We start from the raw sequence: 16,709 nt of genomic DNA on the forward strand, positions 1-16,709 counted from the left end.
GTATTTTGTAGTATTTTTGGTATATTTTGAGAATAATACACCAATATTTTGCTATTATTCAAAATGGGTAGGGGGTATCTCACAGCGAGCACACTCAATTGTAGTTTTCTGACTTGTTTCCTTTTTACTAGTATGAAGTTCAATAAAATCTAATACGAAATGTATCAGTAATACGAGTATACTTCATCGACGATTTCAAAATAATATTGTACTATGTATTTATGGACACAGATCTAAAAGCAACTAACAAGTAAAAAATTCATGCACCTAAACTTGAAAAGAGTTTTTGCTGTTTATTCTATAGAAAAACCTTTCTCTAAGGTGCATAACACTATATTGTGCTTTAAACATTTCACTGTAGATCCTTTTTGTAATTTAAGTTAATCATCCTTATCCCTTTAACTCCTAATTATTGCATTCAATGTTGGGATGTATTTTCATTAAAAACAAATTCAGTTTTGTTAGCATAATAAAACGTTTATTTATTTAGTACAATTAGAAGTTGTGTAGCGGGTGGGGTGGGGGTAAGAAATAGGAAGACTTGAGAAACTTTGGGTGTAACTAGTAAAAATAAACGATCAAAAAAAAAATGTAATTATAAAGTATGGGGTAACGCCTCTATAACTCTATATCTATGCCGTGGAACACATTGCAACCGGAGAAGGAGCAGCCGGAGTATTTCAGTTTCGTTTCGTTTCGTCTTGCAGTTCTCTGTCTGTGAAGTGAGTGTTTCTGTTGTGCTGAAGTGGTTTCTGTTGTGTTGTGTTGTGCGTTGGCTGCCGATGCTGCTGTTTACCAGCCACCGCCATGCTTGCCACCACCGCCGCCGCCACCGCCAGGACCGTATCCTCCGCCACCGCCGCCGTGCTTGCCACCGCCTCCACCGCCGCCGCCGCCGCCATGTTTGCCACCGCCGCCTCCACCGGAATTACCGCCCTGCCAGGACACCGCGCTGCCGCGATTGCCAGCCAAGGATTTGCCACCGCCGCCGCCACCACCGCCATAACCGCCGCCTCCACCGCCGCCGCCGCCGTTCTTCTGCCATCCTCCTTGTCCACCGCCGCCGCCGCCTCCCTTACCGCCGCCATAGCCGCCTCCTTGACCGCCGCCGCCTCCCTTGCCGCCGCCGCCATAGCCGCCTCCTTGGCCACCGCCGCCTCCCTTGCCGCCACCGCCACCACCGCCATAGCCACCGCCACCGCCGCCGCCGCCGAGCAGTCCAGCCGAGGTGAAGGCGAACATCAGGCCACAGAGAAGCACAAAGACCAGAGCGTAGCGCATGGTGAGCTGGAGACGAAGATCCTTTTTAGAGTTGAATGGAACAATTGGAAGAACTGTTGCAAAACTGTTTGCTGTTTGCTGTTTGCTGTTAGAAGCTTAGCTCCACTGATGCCATTACCAGGCCCAGCACGGCGCTTTTATAGTTAACTTCAGCTGAGTCATGCTCGCTCCCAAAGTGCAAGCAAAGCGTAAAGCGTTGCAATGCGGGGGCGAACGTCATGCAGCGACGCTCCCAAAGGCTACTCGGAAGGCTGAGAATTAAGAGTCGAGCATTGAGCATTATTGAACATTGCGAATATTGTGAATTGAATTGAGAAGTCAAGTGGCACTTGGCTGGTTGCCTCTTGGCTCTTGGCTTTTGCCAGTTGGCGGCGGCGGCAGCGGTGGCTGTCGAATGCACATACTACACTCACATTCAAGTGCGGCACACGCGGCGCATACGCAACGTTTATGCTATGGGAATATCGCGCATACGCCAGCGTGCACCGCGCACGGAGCGCACTTGTAAACTGCTGAGCCATAGCACTGTCATTAATTACAAGCATTTTAGCCGAGCCAAGCTGAGCGGAGCGGAGCGGAGCGACTCGCAAATTTGTCTGACAAATTTACAATTTAAATTCTGTAATTTTTCATTTGCCGTTTTGTAATTAAATTGATAATTTTTTGAGTTGTTGTTCTTTATTTTTTGGTGTTTGCATGCAATACAAGTGCTCCGACAAGTGTGTGTGGTGTTGCACGACTCGCACACACACACACTCGCACACACACACGACTAGTTCAATGTCAATTGCTGTGCCAACAGACACAAAAAAGCAAACAAAATAAATCAAATAAACAAACAAACAACACTCCAAACACAAACTCAAAAGGCAAAATCAAAGCCAAAAGCTCAAACTCAAAACGGAAAACTGCAAAACTGAAAACCCAAAAAATACATTTCCATGAGTGACTGCTCAAGTTGCTCAAGTTACTCAAGTTGCGCTTGCCATATGTTGCATCAACGCAGAGGCTGCCACAAAGCCACGAACGGAAATCCACAGCCAAGTCCATGACGCGACCTCAGCGAAGCAAAGACAACAATTCAGCTCAGGCCATTAACAAAACATTTATGCGCGCTGTCGCACAGTGGGCATAAAACACTTGAAATGCAATTATTACGACGCCTGCGCTGAGCTTAGCTGAGCTGAGCTGAGCTAAGCAATGACACTAGCTTAACTTCCATTTCCGCTTTTCATTCATTTTATGGCTAAGCAATAAAATTATTACAATAGTTTGGCATTTATTATAACAAAGTTATTGCGTTTAATTCTATGCCATAATTTTTAGTTTATTCGCTTAAGTTCAAAAATTGCTCAATTCAAGACTGCTTTGGTATTTTAAAGTCTTCACTTTTCATTGAACGTTTTTGTAATGCGACCTTTACAATGTTTAATTGTGTTCCATATAGTATATTTGTTTTCAAAGGTTCTTCCGCGAATAGTGTAGACCATTTTAACAGTTTATATTTATTTTATTAATTATTTCTGTATTTTGTTTTAATACATTCATTTAATGTATTATATGTAGATATAGATACTTTTAAAAATGTTGTATAATCATTGTAAATTTAAATTAACTTAGAAAAAAATATACTCAACAATAATCAGCGCATAAATTTATTTATTATATGTATTTATTTATTTATTATTATATCAACAATTTTTATTTTTAAATCTATATATATTTATTTCTATTTAATTTTGTAACTACTCATATAGCTAAACAGTTTTTTTTAATCTTTTTATAGGTGTAGTAGATACAAATTTTTAAAAATTATATTTAATTACAAACAAATTCATTTTATAAATTATTTATTTTCTCAATTTCAAATCTAGAGTTGAATACTCTCATTTAAGTTTGTACATAAAATAACAACATATTTATATTTATTTATTTTTTATACATAAAATAACAACATATTTATTTATAATTCATATTTGAAATTGAAAATTTGGTTGCGATAAAATACAGTTTTTTAAGAAATACTTTTATATGGGTCTTAGTTGCTTTGCCTGACAATCAGTATTTAGCACTATACCAATATACCAAATATAGGATGTATTTGCTACCGTAAAAAAAAAATGTAAAGATTTAATTAACTTCAATAAAATAAATAAATATATTATAGTCAATTTCAGTCAGAATATATATAGTCTTAATATTTTATGTGTGATATTTATAATTTTATTAAGTTATTAAGATAATCTAACATTTCACATACAATTTGTAGTAGTTTTTTTCTTTACAAGGTATCGTTAATCGCACTTAAATGAATGGCAATTACCTATTAATAACTATATGCTAGTCATAATTGAAAACTATTAACCAAATCGCGTCGTGTAGCCTTCAAAGCAAAGACATCTCCCACTAGCAAAACATTCACTTCACTTCCAAGTGAGAAGACAGACAGCTTGAGACTCGGAAACTCATCATTTAGCCTGCCTTAATGACCTATGCGACTGATTCGAGTCATCGAATTAACATAAGTGATTAAAGCATTATAATGTGTAATTGCTTAACGTGCATCTGGTCACACTGTGCCACGTCTGCGTAAAAGTCTGCGCAATGGGTGAGCGAAGATTGCGCGATGCTCAAAGTGCGAGTAATGCCAATAATTACAGAGTCAAGTTAGAATTTTAATTGTTATGGGTCATAATTCAAAAATCGCATTCATGTGAATTTCCAAACAAAACAAAACAAACGCAACGCAAATGCAAATGCAAAACACAAAAATCGTGGCGTCAAGTTCGGTCAAGTGTTGGTGCGAAGATCTCGTTATTGTTTCGAGGCATCGCAGCTACAGTTGAGCCACATTATGTGAGATTCACTAATAAATATACTAGATTAATCTGGCATATTTCGAGCGACTTACGCTGTAGTCACCTCTCACTGTTTGCTTGCTTACTAATTGCTTGTCTATGAATTGTGGCTAAAGCCATAACGCGTCAATCATTCGAATAGAAATCATGCGATCAGTTGCTTCATTTACATGCACTTTGTATTTATTTAATAGCTTTGAATTGAAATTACAAAAAAAAAAAATATGAGTATAAAAAAAAAACACACACTTATACATTAACAGTTGGTTATGCGATAAATCCCAAAATCCTTTTGACAGTCTAACTCCTTTTGCTTGCATCCTTTACCAGCCGCTGCTCCAACCACCACCGGACCAGCCACCATGACCGCCACCGCCGCCAATACGGCTCCAGCCAACGTTGCCGCCATCAAGCTTCACTACCCTGATGATCTGTGATCCTCCGTGACCGCCGCCGCCGCTGCCTAGCCAAGGAGCTGGCCTCCAGCTGGGAGCCGAGCTCCAACCTCGACTGCTGCTGCTGCTGCGCCAGGGACCAGAGCTCCAGCCGCTGCTACCGCTGCTGATCCAAGGACTTGAGCTCCAGCCGCTGCTGCCACTGCTGATCCAAGGACCCGAACTCCATCCGCTGCTGTGTATAGCGCTGGCCGAGGCGCAGGCAAACAAGGCGGCAAGTGTAAGAAACAGTTTCATCTTCACGTCTAGGTTTCCTCTTGTCTTGGTCGAAATGCTCTGTTGTGCTGTGGTTCAAGTGCTGCAGTTGTGAATGATCTCAAAAGCCACGCAACGTTCGCTATTTATCGCACTTTGCATAGAGAGCAGCGGGAGTCCGAGGCGGGGCACAACGGGAGAGTTGAGTAGGTGGTCAAGACAAGACAAGACAAGACAAGAATCCACAAAATAAATCGTACTAACTGCAGCTGGGGGTTGCCCTGGCCTCATCCACACTGATAAAAAAAAAAGAAGCGAAACATAAACACAACTGTGCAGCCAGCGAGTCAGCTCGTCAGCCAGTCAGCCAGTCGGGCAACAAGATGAACGAGGTAATTGCAGTTTATGAAACCACTTTGAACATATACGATTCTTGACCAGGGTCAACTAGTTTACAGCACTTTACGAGCAGCCAAACAAAACGTCACTGACAACGAGCATCTGCAAAACAAAAATTAACAAGTAAGAAAGCTACATTCGAGTGTGTTCGACTGTGAGATATCCGTTAACCATTGTGGGTAATAGGAAAACAGTGCGATATTATTCCTAAAATATATCGAATTAATATACCGAAAAAATAATCAAAATATACCAAAAGGTATATAAAATAGACGAGATTGTCAGCCAAAGCAGCTGAGATCCGATTGCTGTAAAATTACGCATACGCTTCATAAAGAAATATTTCTTGAATAACTTTTACAATTTTTGTCCGATCGCAATAAAATTCTCAGAAAATTCTCATAAATACTGTAGATACTATTGTAAATACCAAAAACCACGGCTCTAGCTTCTAAATGAAGCTTTCTTTTCGATTCTTCTCGATTTTGGAAGACGGAAGAGGGCGTGGCAAAAATTTGAAACGAACTTGATCTGCGTGCAAACTTAAGAAGTGCTGTCCAAAAAAATTATATCTCTATCTATTATAGTCTCTGAGATATAGGACAGACAGACAGACGGACATGGCTGTCGATGCTGATCAAGAATATATACGGAGATGCCTCCATCTTATTATTACTTACATTTCTCGTCGGCATTAAGTTATATATACCCTATGAGTATGCGAGTATTAAAAGCTGCCACCAAAAGCTCATCATAGCAACGCTCCTCCTTCAGCAGTCCCTCCCTCCCTTTGAGCACCTCTCATGGCGTTGCCAAATTGCACATAACTCACACTCGCTTGATGGATCATTTCCTCGCCTCGCTGCTGAATCAGCGGAAACCGCGCTGACCGGCTGCTTAAGCCTCTAATCCACCGACGAAGCTGCTCGCAACGTGTGAGTCATTTGTCATGTTGACTTCGTTCGTTGGCTTGGTGAAGGGGCAACACTGCCACACGGTGTGGCACGGTAGCTGCACTCTGTGGCGCCACAGTGGTCATCGCTACGAAGCGAGCGAAGATAAAAAGGCACTTGATTGATGCTTCGGGTAATCATTAACAGCAAATTATTTAAGCGGTCAAAAGTTAAGGGATTAATCTGCAAAAACATCATTTAAGTATCACAAATGCATTTTTCATTGCCTACTTTTAGTTTTCAGTAATTTGAAAAGCTGCAAATTTCGCCAACAAGTAAATTAAGCTTCCACTGAAACTTTCAATGATTTAAACAAGACAGACAATAAGCTTTCAGTGACTTAAATTTTTCTCCGCTCATATTTAAATAAGACAATAAATATTCAAAGAAGTCACTTTAATAAGCAATTACATTTCAAAAAAGTAATTACATTTATGAGAGCTTTTAATGATTGAAGTAAGCCAAACAAAAAGCTTGCAGTGACTTTAAATTTAACAAAATTCCGTTCATATTATTTTTCACTCAAATATGTTTCACTTAATAAATAAGTAAATCAATGTAAAAGAAACTCAAATATTTAATTATGTTTCTTAATCTTAGTAAACACCTTTTCAAAAAGTTCCCGTAGGTATCAAAGAACATTGAATAATTATGAACATATAAATGCTGCTTAAATTAATGAAGCGAATAAAATATCAGGAAATTATAATCATTAAGATTATTTTAATCCCTTTCTGCTGTTTACTTTTAAGCATTACAATTCTCTCGCCTGTTTTTATGGCAGCCTTAAATGGAATTTCTGAAGGTCAAGCAATCCATCTTGAAGAGTCGTTCCTTTTACGCCTCGGATTACATTTCCGACTTCTACATTCTCTTGGCAATCTCCCCTCATTGACCTTGTCAATGCGGTTTACATTTGCTGAGCTTCACTGTACTGCGGCGCCTGGCGACTTGTTTCAAACTGTTCGGCGGCCTCTATTTAACACTAAATTGTTTTGCCAATTCGTCTTCGATACCCTGTTGTACATTTTTTGGCAAAAATGGGTAGCTGACTGATAAGCAATTAATAAGCTGTTGATATTTGAAGTAATCAAAGTTGAATAAAGTGAATACTGGGTAACTGTCAGGCGAGCATTTGCTAGAAGTCATCTGCTACTTGTTTGGGCATTATAAACAAAAGTTAATTGAATTGTCAACGCTGAAAATGAAGGCTTACAAAGCAAGACCAGGCCAACTAAACAGCTTGCAAAATGACACCAAAAATATTATCAAAATATAATGAAATGCGCATCTTTAGTGGTAATATTTGTAAGGAAACATCTCAGGAAATAATGCTTAGCATCAGTTCCGACACATCTCATTAGATAACTTTATTTCTTATATATGTATTAATATTTAAGTAATAATAAATTTGCATATTTTCTCATTCTTTTTTGTGTGCTTTTCGAAGCTTGCTTGAAATTGTTCTTGATACTTTAACCTTTCTACAATGGTAATTTAGCAAAACACTTTCAAAGCGCTTCTCATTTGCAAGCAAATTACAAAATCAGGTGAGTTCTACATCTACTGAATTGGAAATTCCCTCGTTCCCATTCTCAAGGGCAGAGGCCGCATCTCTCGAGGCGCGCGGCACGAGTTGGCGTCGATCTTTTGCCATAGGGTTTGTTGCCATTGATCTCCAGAAAGTAGTTGCCCTTGAGATCCGTTGGCGCTGCAAATCCCATAGGATAATTGCGGCCAACGCAGAGATTCTTGCGCAGTCCGCTTAGCGAACTGCAGCGCACGGAGAGAAAGTTGTCCTCGTTGCCGGGATAAATCGATTCCTCAAAGTATTCCCAGGCACGTGAATGCGCACAGGTCACAGTCAGGCAGCCGTTGGGCAAAGAGCTTAAGCCACCAGGATAAAAGTCCGCATCGCCGATGGGATCACTCTTGCCCAGCACACCCGGATTGCTGTGTATCACATCGACGAATGTCGCATCGCCGCGCAGCAATCCGGACAGCGATTCGCCCTCATTGAAGCACGGCTTGGCGGGATCCAGACCCGTTATTCTGGGCACCGTTTTGTTCGCCATCTGCTGCAGATAGCGACCAGCTGCACCCACAATATGCGCTCCGAGACTATGACCAATCAAATGGATTTTACTAACGTCCACGACATCAAGCAGCTTCACCAGCCCTCTGGCCAGGTGCTTGCCAATTTCATCCGTGTTGAAGGCCGACCACGAGTACAGCGTGTCCACAAAGCTGGCAGCGTCCACAGCCTGCAAAAATGAAATTAAATTAAGAATACCATATATGTAGAAAAATACTAATTAAATTATTCATTTTAAAATTCCATTTTCATTTATGAAAATTTCTTATGTTATGTAACATTTAACATTTTCTTTACAAATATTTGCTATTATATACAAATTAATGTAAGTACAAAATATATATATATAAAATAATAGTTCATGACTTTCATTATACTTTCATTTTCATTTAAGGCATTTATTTTTTCTACACAGAAATTTTTAAATAATAGTTCCTCTTATACAAAATTAGTTTAGCTCGATAATACAATTACCAAAAAATTTGGAAATGCAAAAAAACCAAAAAAATATTGGTTTCAATTTGTTTTCATAAACATTTAAAACATTTAGTATTTTTTTAACAGAATTTTATAAGTTATAGTTTCTCTTATTTAAAATGAATCTAGTTCAACATTTGGGTAATACAAATTGCTTTGCGAACGCTGACAAAAGTCATGAAATATGTGTTTGCCCATGAATAGAGATGTCCGCTAAAAGAGATATCTTTGCTGGCAATTTTAAAATAATCTATTCTATGCGAGCTCTTGTCTTTATATACTAAATGTGCAGAAATGTAAGGCACTGACAAAGACAATCTTTTACTCAACATTCGATCAACTGTTACTCAACAGTTGTGCAGAAATCTAACATGCTGGCAAACTAAGCTTGCCAAAAATTTTTCACAATCTCTTTCATATTTTGTGTGTGTGCTTGACTAAGCGGCGGACCGAGATAATAGTGTGGACGGTTGCATTTAATGGGCGTGGTCAGGCAGGAGAGCTTCACAAAGATTTTTCAGCTTACTTAGGTCAACAGTAAATGAACTATTTTTAAACAATTGTGCAGAAATGCAAGACAATGCTTAGCAAAAAGTCATTGCCAAAAATTCTTCTTCACACATGTGTGTGTACTTTACTAGACGACGGATCTATATAGCAAAGTGGGCGGACCTGCTAAGTGTATGTATTCGAGCAGTAGAGCTTCCTAATGATTCCTCTGTCTAAAAGTGCCTGAGTGAGTCAACTGTTGCTCATCAATTGTGCAGAACTGCAACTCGATGTTACCAAAATAAGCTGCGCTAAAGTGCTGAAAAGGGATTGCCAAAAATTTAACTTGATCTCGCGATTGAAGTATTATTAAATAACTAATAATACTTCAATTATAATATTCAAATATTTTAAAAATATAACATAACATAACATAAATCGCGGGGCGAATCGCGTTATATTATTATTCGCTCGCGATTATTAGTAATTTAATAATACTTCAATTATAATATTCAAATATTTTTAAAATATAACATAAGTTGTGTTTTCACACATTTTCTCGCCCCGCGATTTATTCGCCTGCGATTCACCCGCGATTCGCGCGCGATTCGAAAAAATGGCGAGCAAATCGCGCGCGAATAAATCACGCGAATAAATCGCGGGGCGAACCGCGGGCGAATGTTTGAAAACACTTATGTTATATTTTTAAAATATTTGAATATACTAATTGAAGTATTGAAGTATAATCGCGGCTCACGAATAAACCGCGGGGCGAATCGCGCGCGCGAATAAATCGCGAGGCGAATAAGTAGGTTTTTTTTCAATATTTTGTCCAAGTGCGTCTATGATATTCTATTGACCAAGAAAAATGTCCCTTATTTTAAGTTGCTTGAAGAAAATGTTTGAAAACACAACTATGTTATGTTTTTAAAATATTTTGAATAATTAAAAAATTATTTAAACTAAATTAATAAATAAAAGAATAAATCGCGGATCCTGCGATTCGCCCCGCGATTTATGTTATGTTATGTTATATTTTTAAAATATTTGAATATAATATTATAATTGAAGTATTATTAGTTATTTAATAATACTTCAATCGCGGATCGCAGGCGGATCGCACGCGGATCGCAGGCGAATCGCAGGCGAATCGCAGGCGGATCGCACGCGGATCGCACGCGGATCGCAGGCGGATCGCAGGCGGATCGCACGCGGATCGCACGCGGATCGTAGGCGGATCGCACGCGGATCACACGCGGATCGCAGGCGGATCGCACGCGGATCGCACGCGGATCGTAGGCGGATCGCACGCGGATCGCAGGCGGATCGCACGCGGATCGCACGCGGATCGTAGGCGGATCGCACGCGGATCACACGCGGATCGTAGGCGGATCGCACGCGGATCGTAGGCGGATCGCACGCGGATCGCAGGCGGATCGCAGGCGGATCGCACGCGGATCGCACGCGGATCGTAGGCGGATCGCACGCGGATCACACGCGGATCGGATTATTCAGTAATACAAAACAAAACAAACAAACAAAAACAAAAGCAAGAAATATAAAAACAATTCTTTGAAGTCGAAGGTAATATTATAATTATTTTAAGTTGCTTGAAGAAAATGTTTGAAAACACAACTTATGTTATGTTTTTAAAATATTTTGAATAATTAAAAAATTATTTAAACTAAATTAATAAATAAAAAAAAGAATAAATCGCGGATCCTGCGATTCGCCCCGCGATTTATGTTATGTTATGTTATATTTTTAAAATATTTGAATATTATAATTGAAGTATTATTAGTTACTTAATAATACTTCAATCGCGGATCGCAGGCGGATCGCACGCGGATCGCAGGCGGATCGCACGCGGATCGCACGCGGATCGCAGGCGGATCGCACGCGCATCGCACGCGGATCGCACGCGGATCGCACGCGGATCGCAGGCGGATCGCACGCGGATCGCACGCGGATCGCACGCGGATCGCAGGCGGATCGCAGGCGGATCGCACGCGGATCGCAGGCGGATCGCACGCGGATCGTAGGCGGATCGCACGCGGATCGTAGGCGGATCGCACGCGGATCGCAAGCGGATCGCACGCGGATCGCAGGCGGATCGCAGGCGGATCGCAGGCGGATCGCACGCGGATCGCACGCGGATCACACGCGGATCGCAGGCGGATCGCAGGCGGATCGCAGGCGGATCGCAGGCGGATCGCAGGCGGATCGCACGCGGATCGCAGGCGGATCGCACGCGGATCGGATTATTCAGTAATACAAAACAAAACAAACAAACAAAAACAAAAGCAAGAAATATAAAAACAATTCTTTGAAGTCGAAGGTAATATTATAATTATTTTAAGTTGCTTGAAGAAAATGTTTGAAAACACAACTTATGTTATGTTTTTAAAATATTTTGAATAATTAAAAAATTATTTAAACTAAATTAATAAATAAAAAAAAGAATAAATCGCGGATCCTGCGATTCGCCCCGCGATTTATGTTATGTTATGTTATATTTTTAAAATATTTGAATATTATAATTGAAGTATTATTAGTTACTTAATAATTGAAGTATTATTAGTTACTTAATAATACTTCAATCGCGGATCGCACGCGGATCGCAGGCGGATCGCACGCGGATCGCACGCGGATCGCACGCGGATCGCACGCGGATCGCACGCGGATCGCACGCGGATCGCATGCGGATCGAAGGCGGATCGTAGGCGGATCGAAGGCGGATCGCACGCGGATCGCACGCGGATCGCACGCGGATCGAAGGCGGATCGCACGCGGATCGCACGCGGATCGCACGCGGATCGAAGGCGGATCGCACGCGGATCGCACGCGGATCGAAGGCGGATCGCAGGCGGATCGCACGCGGATCGCAGGCGGATCGCACGCGGATCGCAGGCGGATCGCACGCGGATCGCACGCGGATCGCACGCGGATCGCAGGCGGATCGAAGGCGGATCGCACGCGGAAATATTTTTAAAATATAACATAAGTTGTGTTTTCAAACATTTTCTCGCCCCGCGATTTATTCGCCTGCGATTCACTCGCGATTTTTTCGCGATCGCACGCGGATCGCACGCGGATCGCAGGCGGATCGTAGGCGGATCGCACGCGGATCGCACACGGATCGCACGCGGATCGCAGGCGGATCGTAGGCGGATCGCACGCGGATCGCACGCGGATCGTAGGCGGATCGCACGCGGATCGCACGCGGATCGCAGGCGGATCGCAGGCGGATCGAAGGCGTATCGGCGGCGGATCGCAGGCGGATCGCACGCGGGCGAATGTTTGAAAACACTTATGTTATATTTTGAATATAATAATTAAAGTATTGAAGTATAATCGCGGCTCACGAATAAACCGCGGGGCGAATCGCGCGCGCGAATAAATCGCGAGGCGAATAAGTAGGTTTTTTTTTTTCAATATTTTGTCCAAGTGCGTCTATGATATTCTATTGGCCAAGAAAAATTTCCCTTATTTTAAGTTGCTTGAAGAAAATGTTTGAAAACACAACTTATGTTATGTTTTTAAAATATTTTGAATAATTAAAAAATTATTTAAACTAAATTAATAAATAAAAAATAAATCGCGGATCCTGCGATTCGCCCCGCGATTTATGTTATGTTATGTTATATTTTTAAAATATTTGAATATTATAATTGAAGTATTATTAGTTATTTAATAATACTTCAATCGCGGATCGAAGGCGGATCGAAGGCGGATCGAAGGCGCATCGCACGCGGATCGCAGGCGGATCGCACGCGGAAATATTTTTAAAATATAACATAAGTTGTGTTTTCAAACATTTTCTCGCCCCGCGATTTATTCGCCTGCGATTCACTCGCGATTTATTCGCGATTCGCATTTATTCGCGCGCGATTCGCTCGCGATTTGTTCGCATTATTATTTAAATGTTCAAACCTCGATTCACTCGCTATCGCACGTGGATCGCAGGCGGATCGCACGCGGATTATTATTATTAAATTTTCTCGCCCCGCGATTTATTCGCGCGTGAGCGAGCGAATCGCAAGCGAATTGCAGGCGAATCGCGATTGAAGTATTATTAAATAACTAATAATACTTCAATTATAATATTCAAATATTTTACAAATATAACATAACATAACATAAATCGCGGGGCGAATCGCGTTATATTATTATTCGCTCGCGATTATTAGTAATTTAATAATACTTCAATTATAATATTCAAATATTTTTAAAATATAACATAAGTTGTGTTTTCAAACATTTTCTGTGTGAGTTTGACTAGGCGGGTATGGTCAGGCAAAGTGGGTGTGATCAGGCAGACGAGCTTTGTTAAGATTTCCCAGCTTGCTTAAGGTACTTTTGGTCAACAGCTCAGCAGTTGTTTAGAATTGCAACACGTATGTTGATACTGGCTTAGCTAAGCAAAAAAGTGATTGCCAAAAATTTGACTCGATCTGTTTCATATTTTGTGGGTGTATTTGATTAGACGGCGGACCGAGATAACAGTAAGCGCCAATCTGCCAAATGGGCGTGGTCAGGCAGGCGAGCTTCACAAACATTCCTCAACTTGCATGTGCATGTGTTTGAGTGTATGTGTGTTCTTCTGCTTGACTTCTTCTATGAAAATCAGTTCAATAGGAATGACAAATACACACATACACAACACACACATACACACCGAACCAAGCTGTAGTTTCTGAAGCTCTTCTTCTTGACCACGCCTACTTATCCAGTCCGCCTTCGCTAATATCTCGGTCCGCCGCCTAGTCAAACACATCTACATACATTTGGTTCACATATTGAGAAATTTTTGGCAATCACTTTTTCGCACTTTGCTCAGCTTTGTGAACTTGTTGTAATTCTGCACACCTGTTGAGCAACCGTTGAGCAAAAGGGCACCTAAGCAGGTTTAACAATCTATGTGAAGCTCTTTTACTTGACCACGCCCTTTCAAATATCTTGGTCCACCGCCTAATCCAATACACAAACAACATGAAACATATCGATACAAATTTTTGGCACTTATTGATTGTTAGCAGTTTACTCTGTCAATGACTTGCAGCTCTGCATAGCTGTGGACCGAGTGTACTAAGTACTTTTTCTGGACTGTTGTGTGACTTGTTGCAACATTCGAAATTAAAACGGGTTAGCCACAAACGAAGTAACAGCTTATATTGAATTACTTGTTGAGTCTACAAATCGGTATTGGATTTGGGAAGTGGTTAGAATTGTGTTTCCCCTTCACAGTTGCCATCAATTACACAATATATGTACCCGTCTATGTGCACAGATAATCCGATTATAGCCTGAGACACTAATATATTAAATTCTGGCAGTCGTGTGTCAGTGAAGTCGCATTACAACTTTTACTCCCAAGATGGGGACATCTTAAAAGCTGTTGTACTTGCGACATCAACGAATTAGCAGATGAGATTGCAATCATCAATTTGCACAATACTATATACTACAACGTTGCGTATTTAATTAATGGCGATTAAAATTGATGAGGTCGCAAATGTTATCAACAAGTGAAGCCACAACCTTGACATAGACAATGATAGGAGCTTCAACATTGGAACAACTGGAATCGGATGGCGAAACATTTTCAAAATCTGGCAATTCAAATTTCGAATTTTAGACTAAAAGTGTTCCACAAAGCAGTTGATTTGAAATATCAATTGACTCACCACAAAGTTAACATCGCCGCGACAATTGTAAGCACGGGCAAAGCCATCGATTGTATCCGTATCGTTGACTCGAGTTGTCCAGCCTGTGGCCAGAATGACAACCTTCTTATTGCGATCAAACTCTGGACTGTTCCACATCTTTTCCGCCTCGAGAAGTGGATGAGTGCTGCGCTGACAAGCATTGCGCAGTTGGAAATTCATTTTGTTAATATCCGGTGTGAATTTCGACTTGATTTTATTCGAACTGAGAGCCTGTGAACCTAAAGAAAAGTTGAAATATTAAATGATGTGATTTATTAGCAGATTATCCGACTGTCACTTACATAGGTAATTGATGGAAGAGGAGACGTACTCGAAGGGCAGACCGACCAGCAGATTCTTGCTGCTCTGGAACAGCGAATCAGGTGTGGGCAGCAGCTTGGGATCGATGATGCTGCTGCCGACATTGGCAATGGAGCCAACCACATCGGTGACCGTCCAGTCAATGCCATTGCCCAAGCTGGCCAACAGCAGCAGCTGCAGTCCGACGCCAAGAAAAGTCACCTTGTGATCCATGCCAGGCAACTGTCGCGATCAAATTGAATGCCGGAAATTGTAGAACTCCAGTATTTATACGAGGCCCCCCCGCCGATCATATAGAATCTCCATCGACTATACACAACACACTATATGAGCTGGTCGAATGCGAATGAGAATACGAATGTGAATGTGAGTATTTACTCGCATTCGAACTGTGACATATATGGGTGTATTTCATGCTCATCACATCAATCAGATAAGGTGCATTTGTAACTCAATTAGAATCGACATTATCACTTACTCGCCTCCGCGTCTCTCATTGAGAGTGCACTCGACTTGTATTTCATGCTCATCACATCAATCAGATAAGGTGCACATTTGTTACTCAATTAGAATCGACATTATCACTTACTCGCCTTCGCGTCTCTCATGGAGAGTGCACTCGACTCTGCACTCTCCACTGTCATCGGCATCTTATTTAAATACTAATCGAAAGTAAATCAACATCGGACCGAAACAAAAACGACATACGAACAAAACACAAACCCGAAACAAAATAAACAAACAACGATTACGACTCACTTTATCGTTCTATAGCGAAGCTCAACGAGATTGTCGCTTTTGTATCTGCAAGCAAATAATAAGTACTTCGATTTGCTAAACTCCAAATACCCTGTTGAAATATAATTTCATATTTACTATTTACAATTTATTCTTTTGATTCAATTTATTTATTCCACATTTTTGTCAAAGTTAAAAATGACCATTACTCATTTTATTGAATTTCATATATTCAAAATTGGTTTTCTTTGGTTCTATAAAAATGATTGCGTATTTCATGATATTTTAGCAAACATTAAATTAATTTTAGTTATATTTTTTTTTTAATTAATTCATTTTGTAACATAATTATTTGCATAATCTTTTGTTCATTCCAATTGAGATTTCCATTATTTGCATTAATTACTTTTATTTAAAATTTACAAGTTTAAAATTATTTTCTTTTACAGCTTTCTCTTTAAATTTGCCTTAAGTAAAATAACTTATAATAAAATAACTTATAATGTCGCACTTAATTTTATTTTTAGCAGACTTTAATTCAATTTTTATTCCTTTTCACTTTTTTTTTTGTAATTATAAAACAAATATATAGCCACAATTCATTAAAAGATTTTTTCACTTTGTCAATTATAAATTATCAGTTTTTTTTCATTTTCCCCTTTATATATTTCCATTAATAGCTTGACCGCAGCCTTCGTAACCATATCAACTTACAACGATTTCACATAGTATTTTTATAA

General features: G+C 40.3%; 3 protein-coding genes across 3 annotated transcripts; all 3 read right to left on the bottom strand.

The window, feature by feature from the left end:
- Positions 1-690: 690 nt before the first annotated feature.
- LOC133848211 (ctenidin-3) lies at positions 691-1,397 on the bottom strand. Its single transcript, XM_062283693.1, has one exon. It carries the CDS (start codon positions 1,279-1,281, stop codon positions 793-795), a length of 489 nt encoding a protein of 162 aa, XP_062139677.1. The 5' UTR covers positions 1,282-1,397; the 3' UTR covers positions 691-792.
- Positions 1,398-4,462: 3,065 nt separating this feature from the next.
- On the bottom strand, positions 4,463-4,831 carry LOC133847736 (uncharacterized transmembrane protein DDB_G0289901). Its single transcript, XM_062282931.1, has one exon. It carries the CDS (start codon positions 4,829-4,831, stop codon positions 4,463-4,465), a length of 369 nt encoding a protein of 122 aa, XP_062138915.1.
- Positions 4,832-7,433: 2,602 nt separating this feature from the next.
- Positions 7,434-15,485, bottom strand: LOC133848203 (vitellogenin-1). The gene is made up of 3 exons (XM_062283659.1): positions 15,213-15,485; positions 14,890-15,149; positions 7,434-8,405 (listed from the first exon to the last, which is right to left on the bottom strand). The coding sequence occupies exons 1-3, from the start codon at positions 15,442-15,444 to the stop codon at positions 7,737-7,739; spliced, it is 1,161 nt and encodes a 386-aa protein (XP_062139643.1). The 5' UTR covers positions 15,445-15,485; the 3' UTR covers positions 7,434-7,736.
- Between the last annotated feature and the right edge of the window lie 1,224 nt (positions 15,486-16,709).

This window comes from Drosophila sulfurigaster, chromosome X (assembly GCF_023558435.1).
Source record: "Drosophila sulfurigaster albostrigata strain 15112-1811.04 chromosome X, ASM2355843v2, whole genome shotgun sequence".
Lineage (NCBI taxonomy): Eukaryota > Metazoa > Arthropoda > Insecta > Diptera > Drosophilidae > Drosophila > Drosophila sulfurigaster.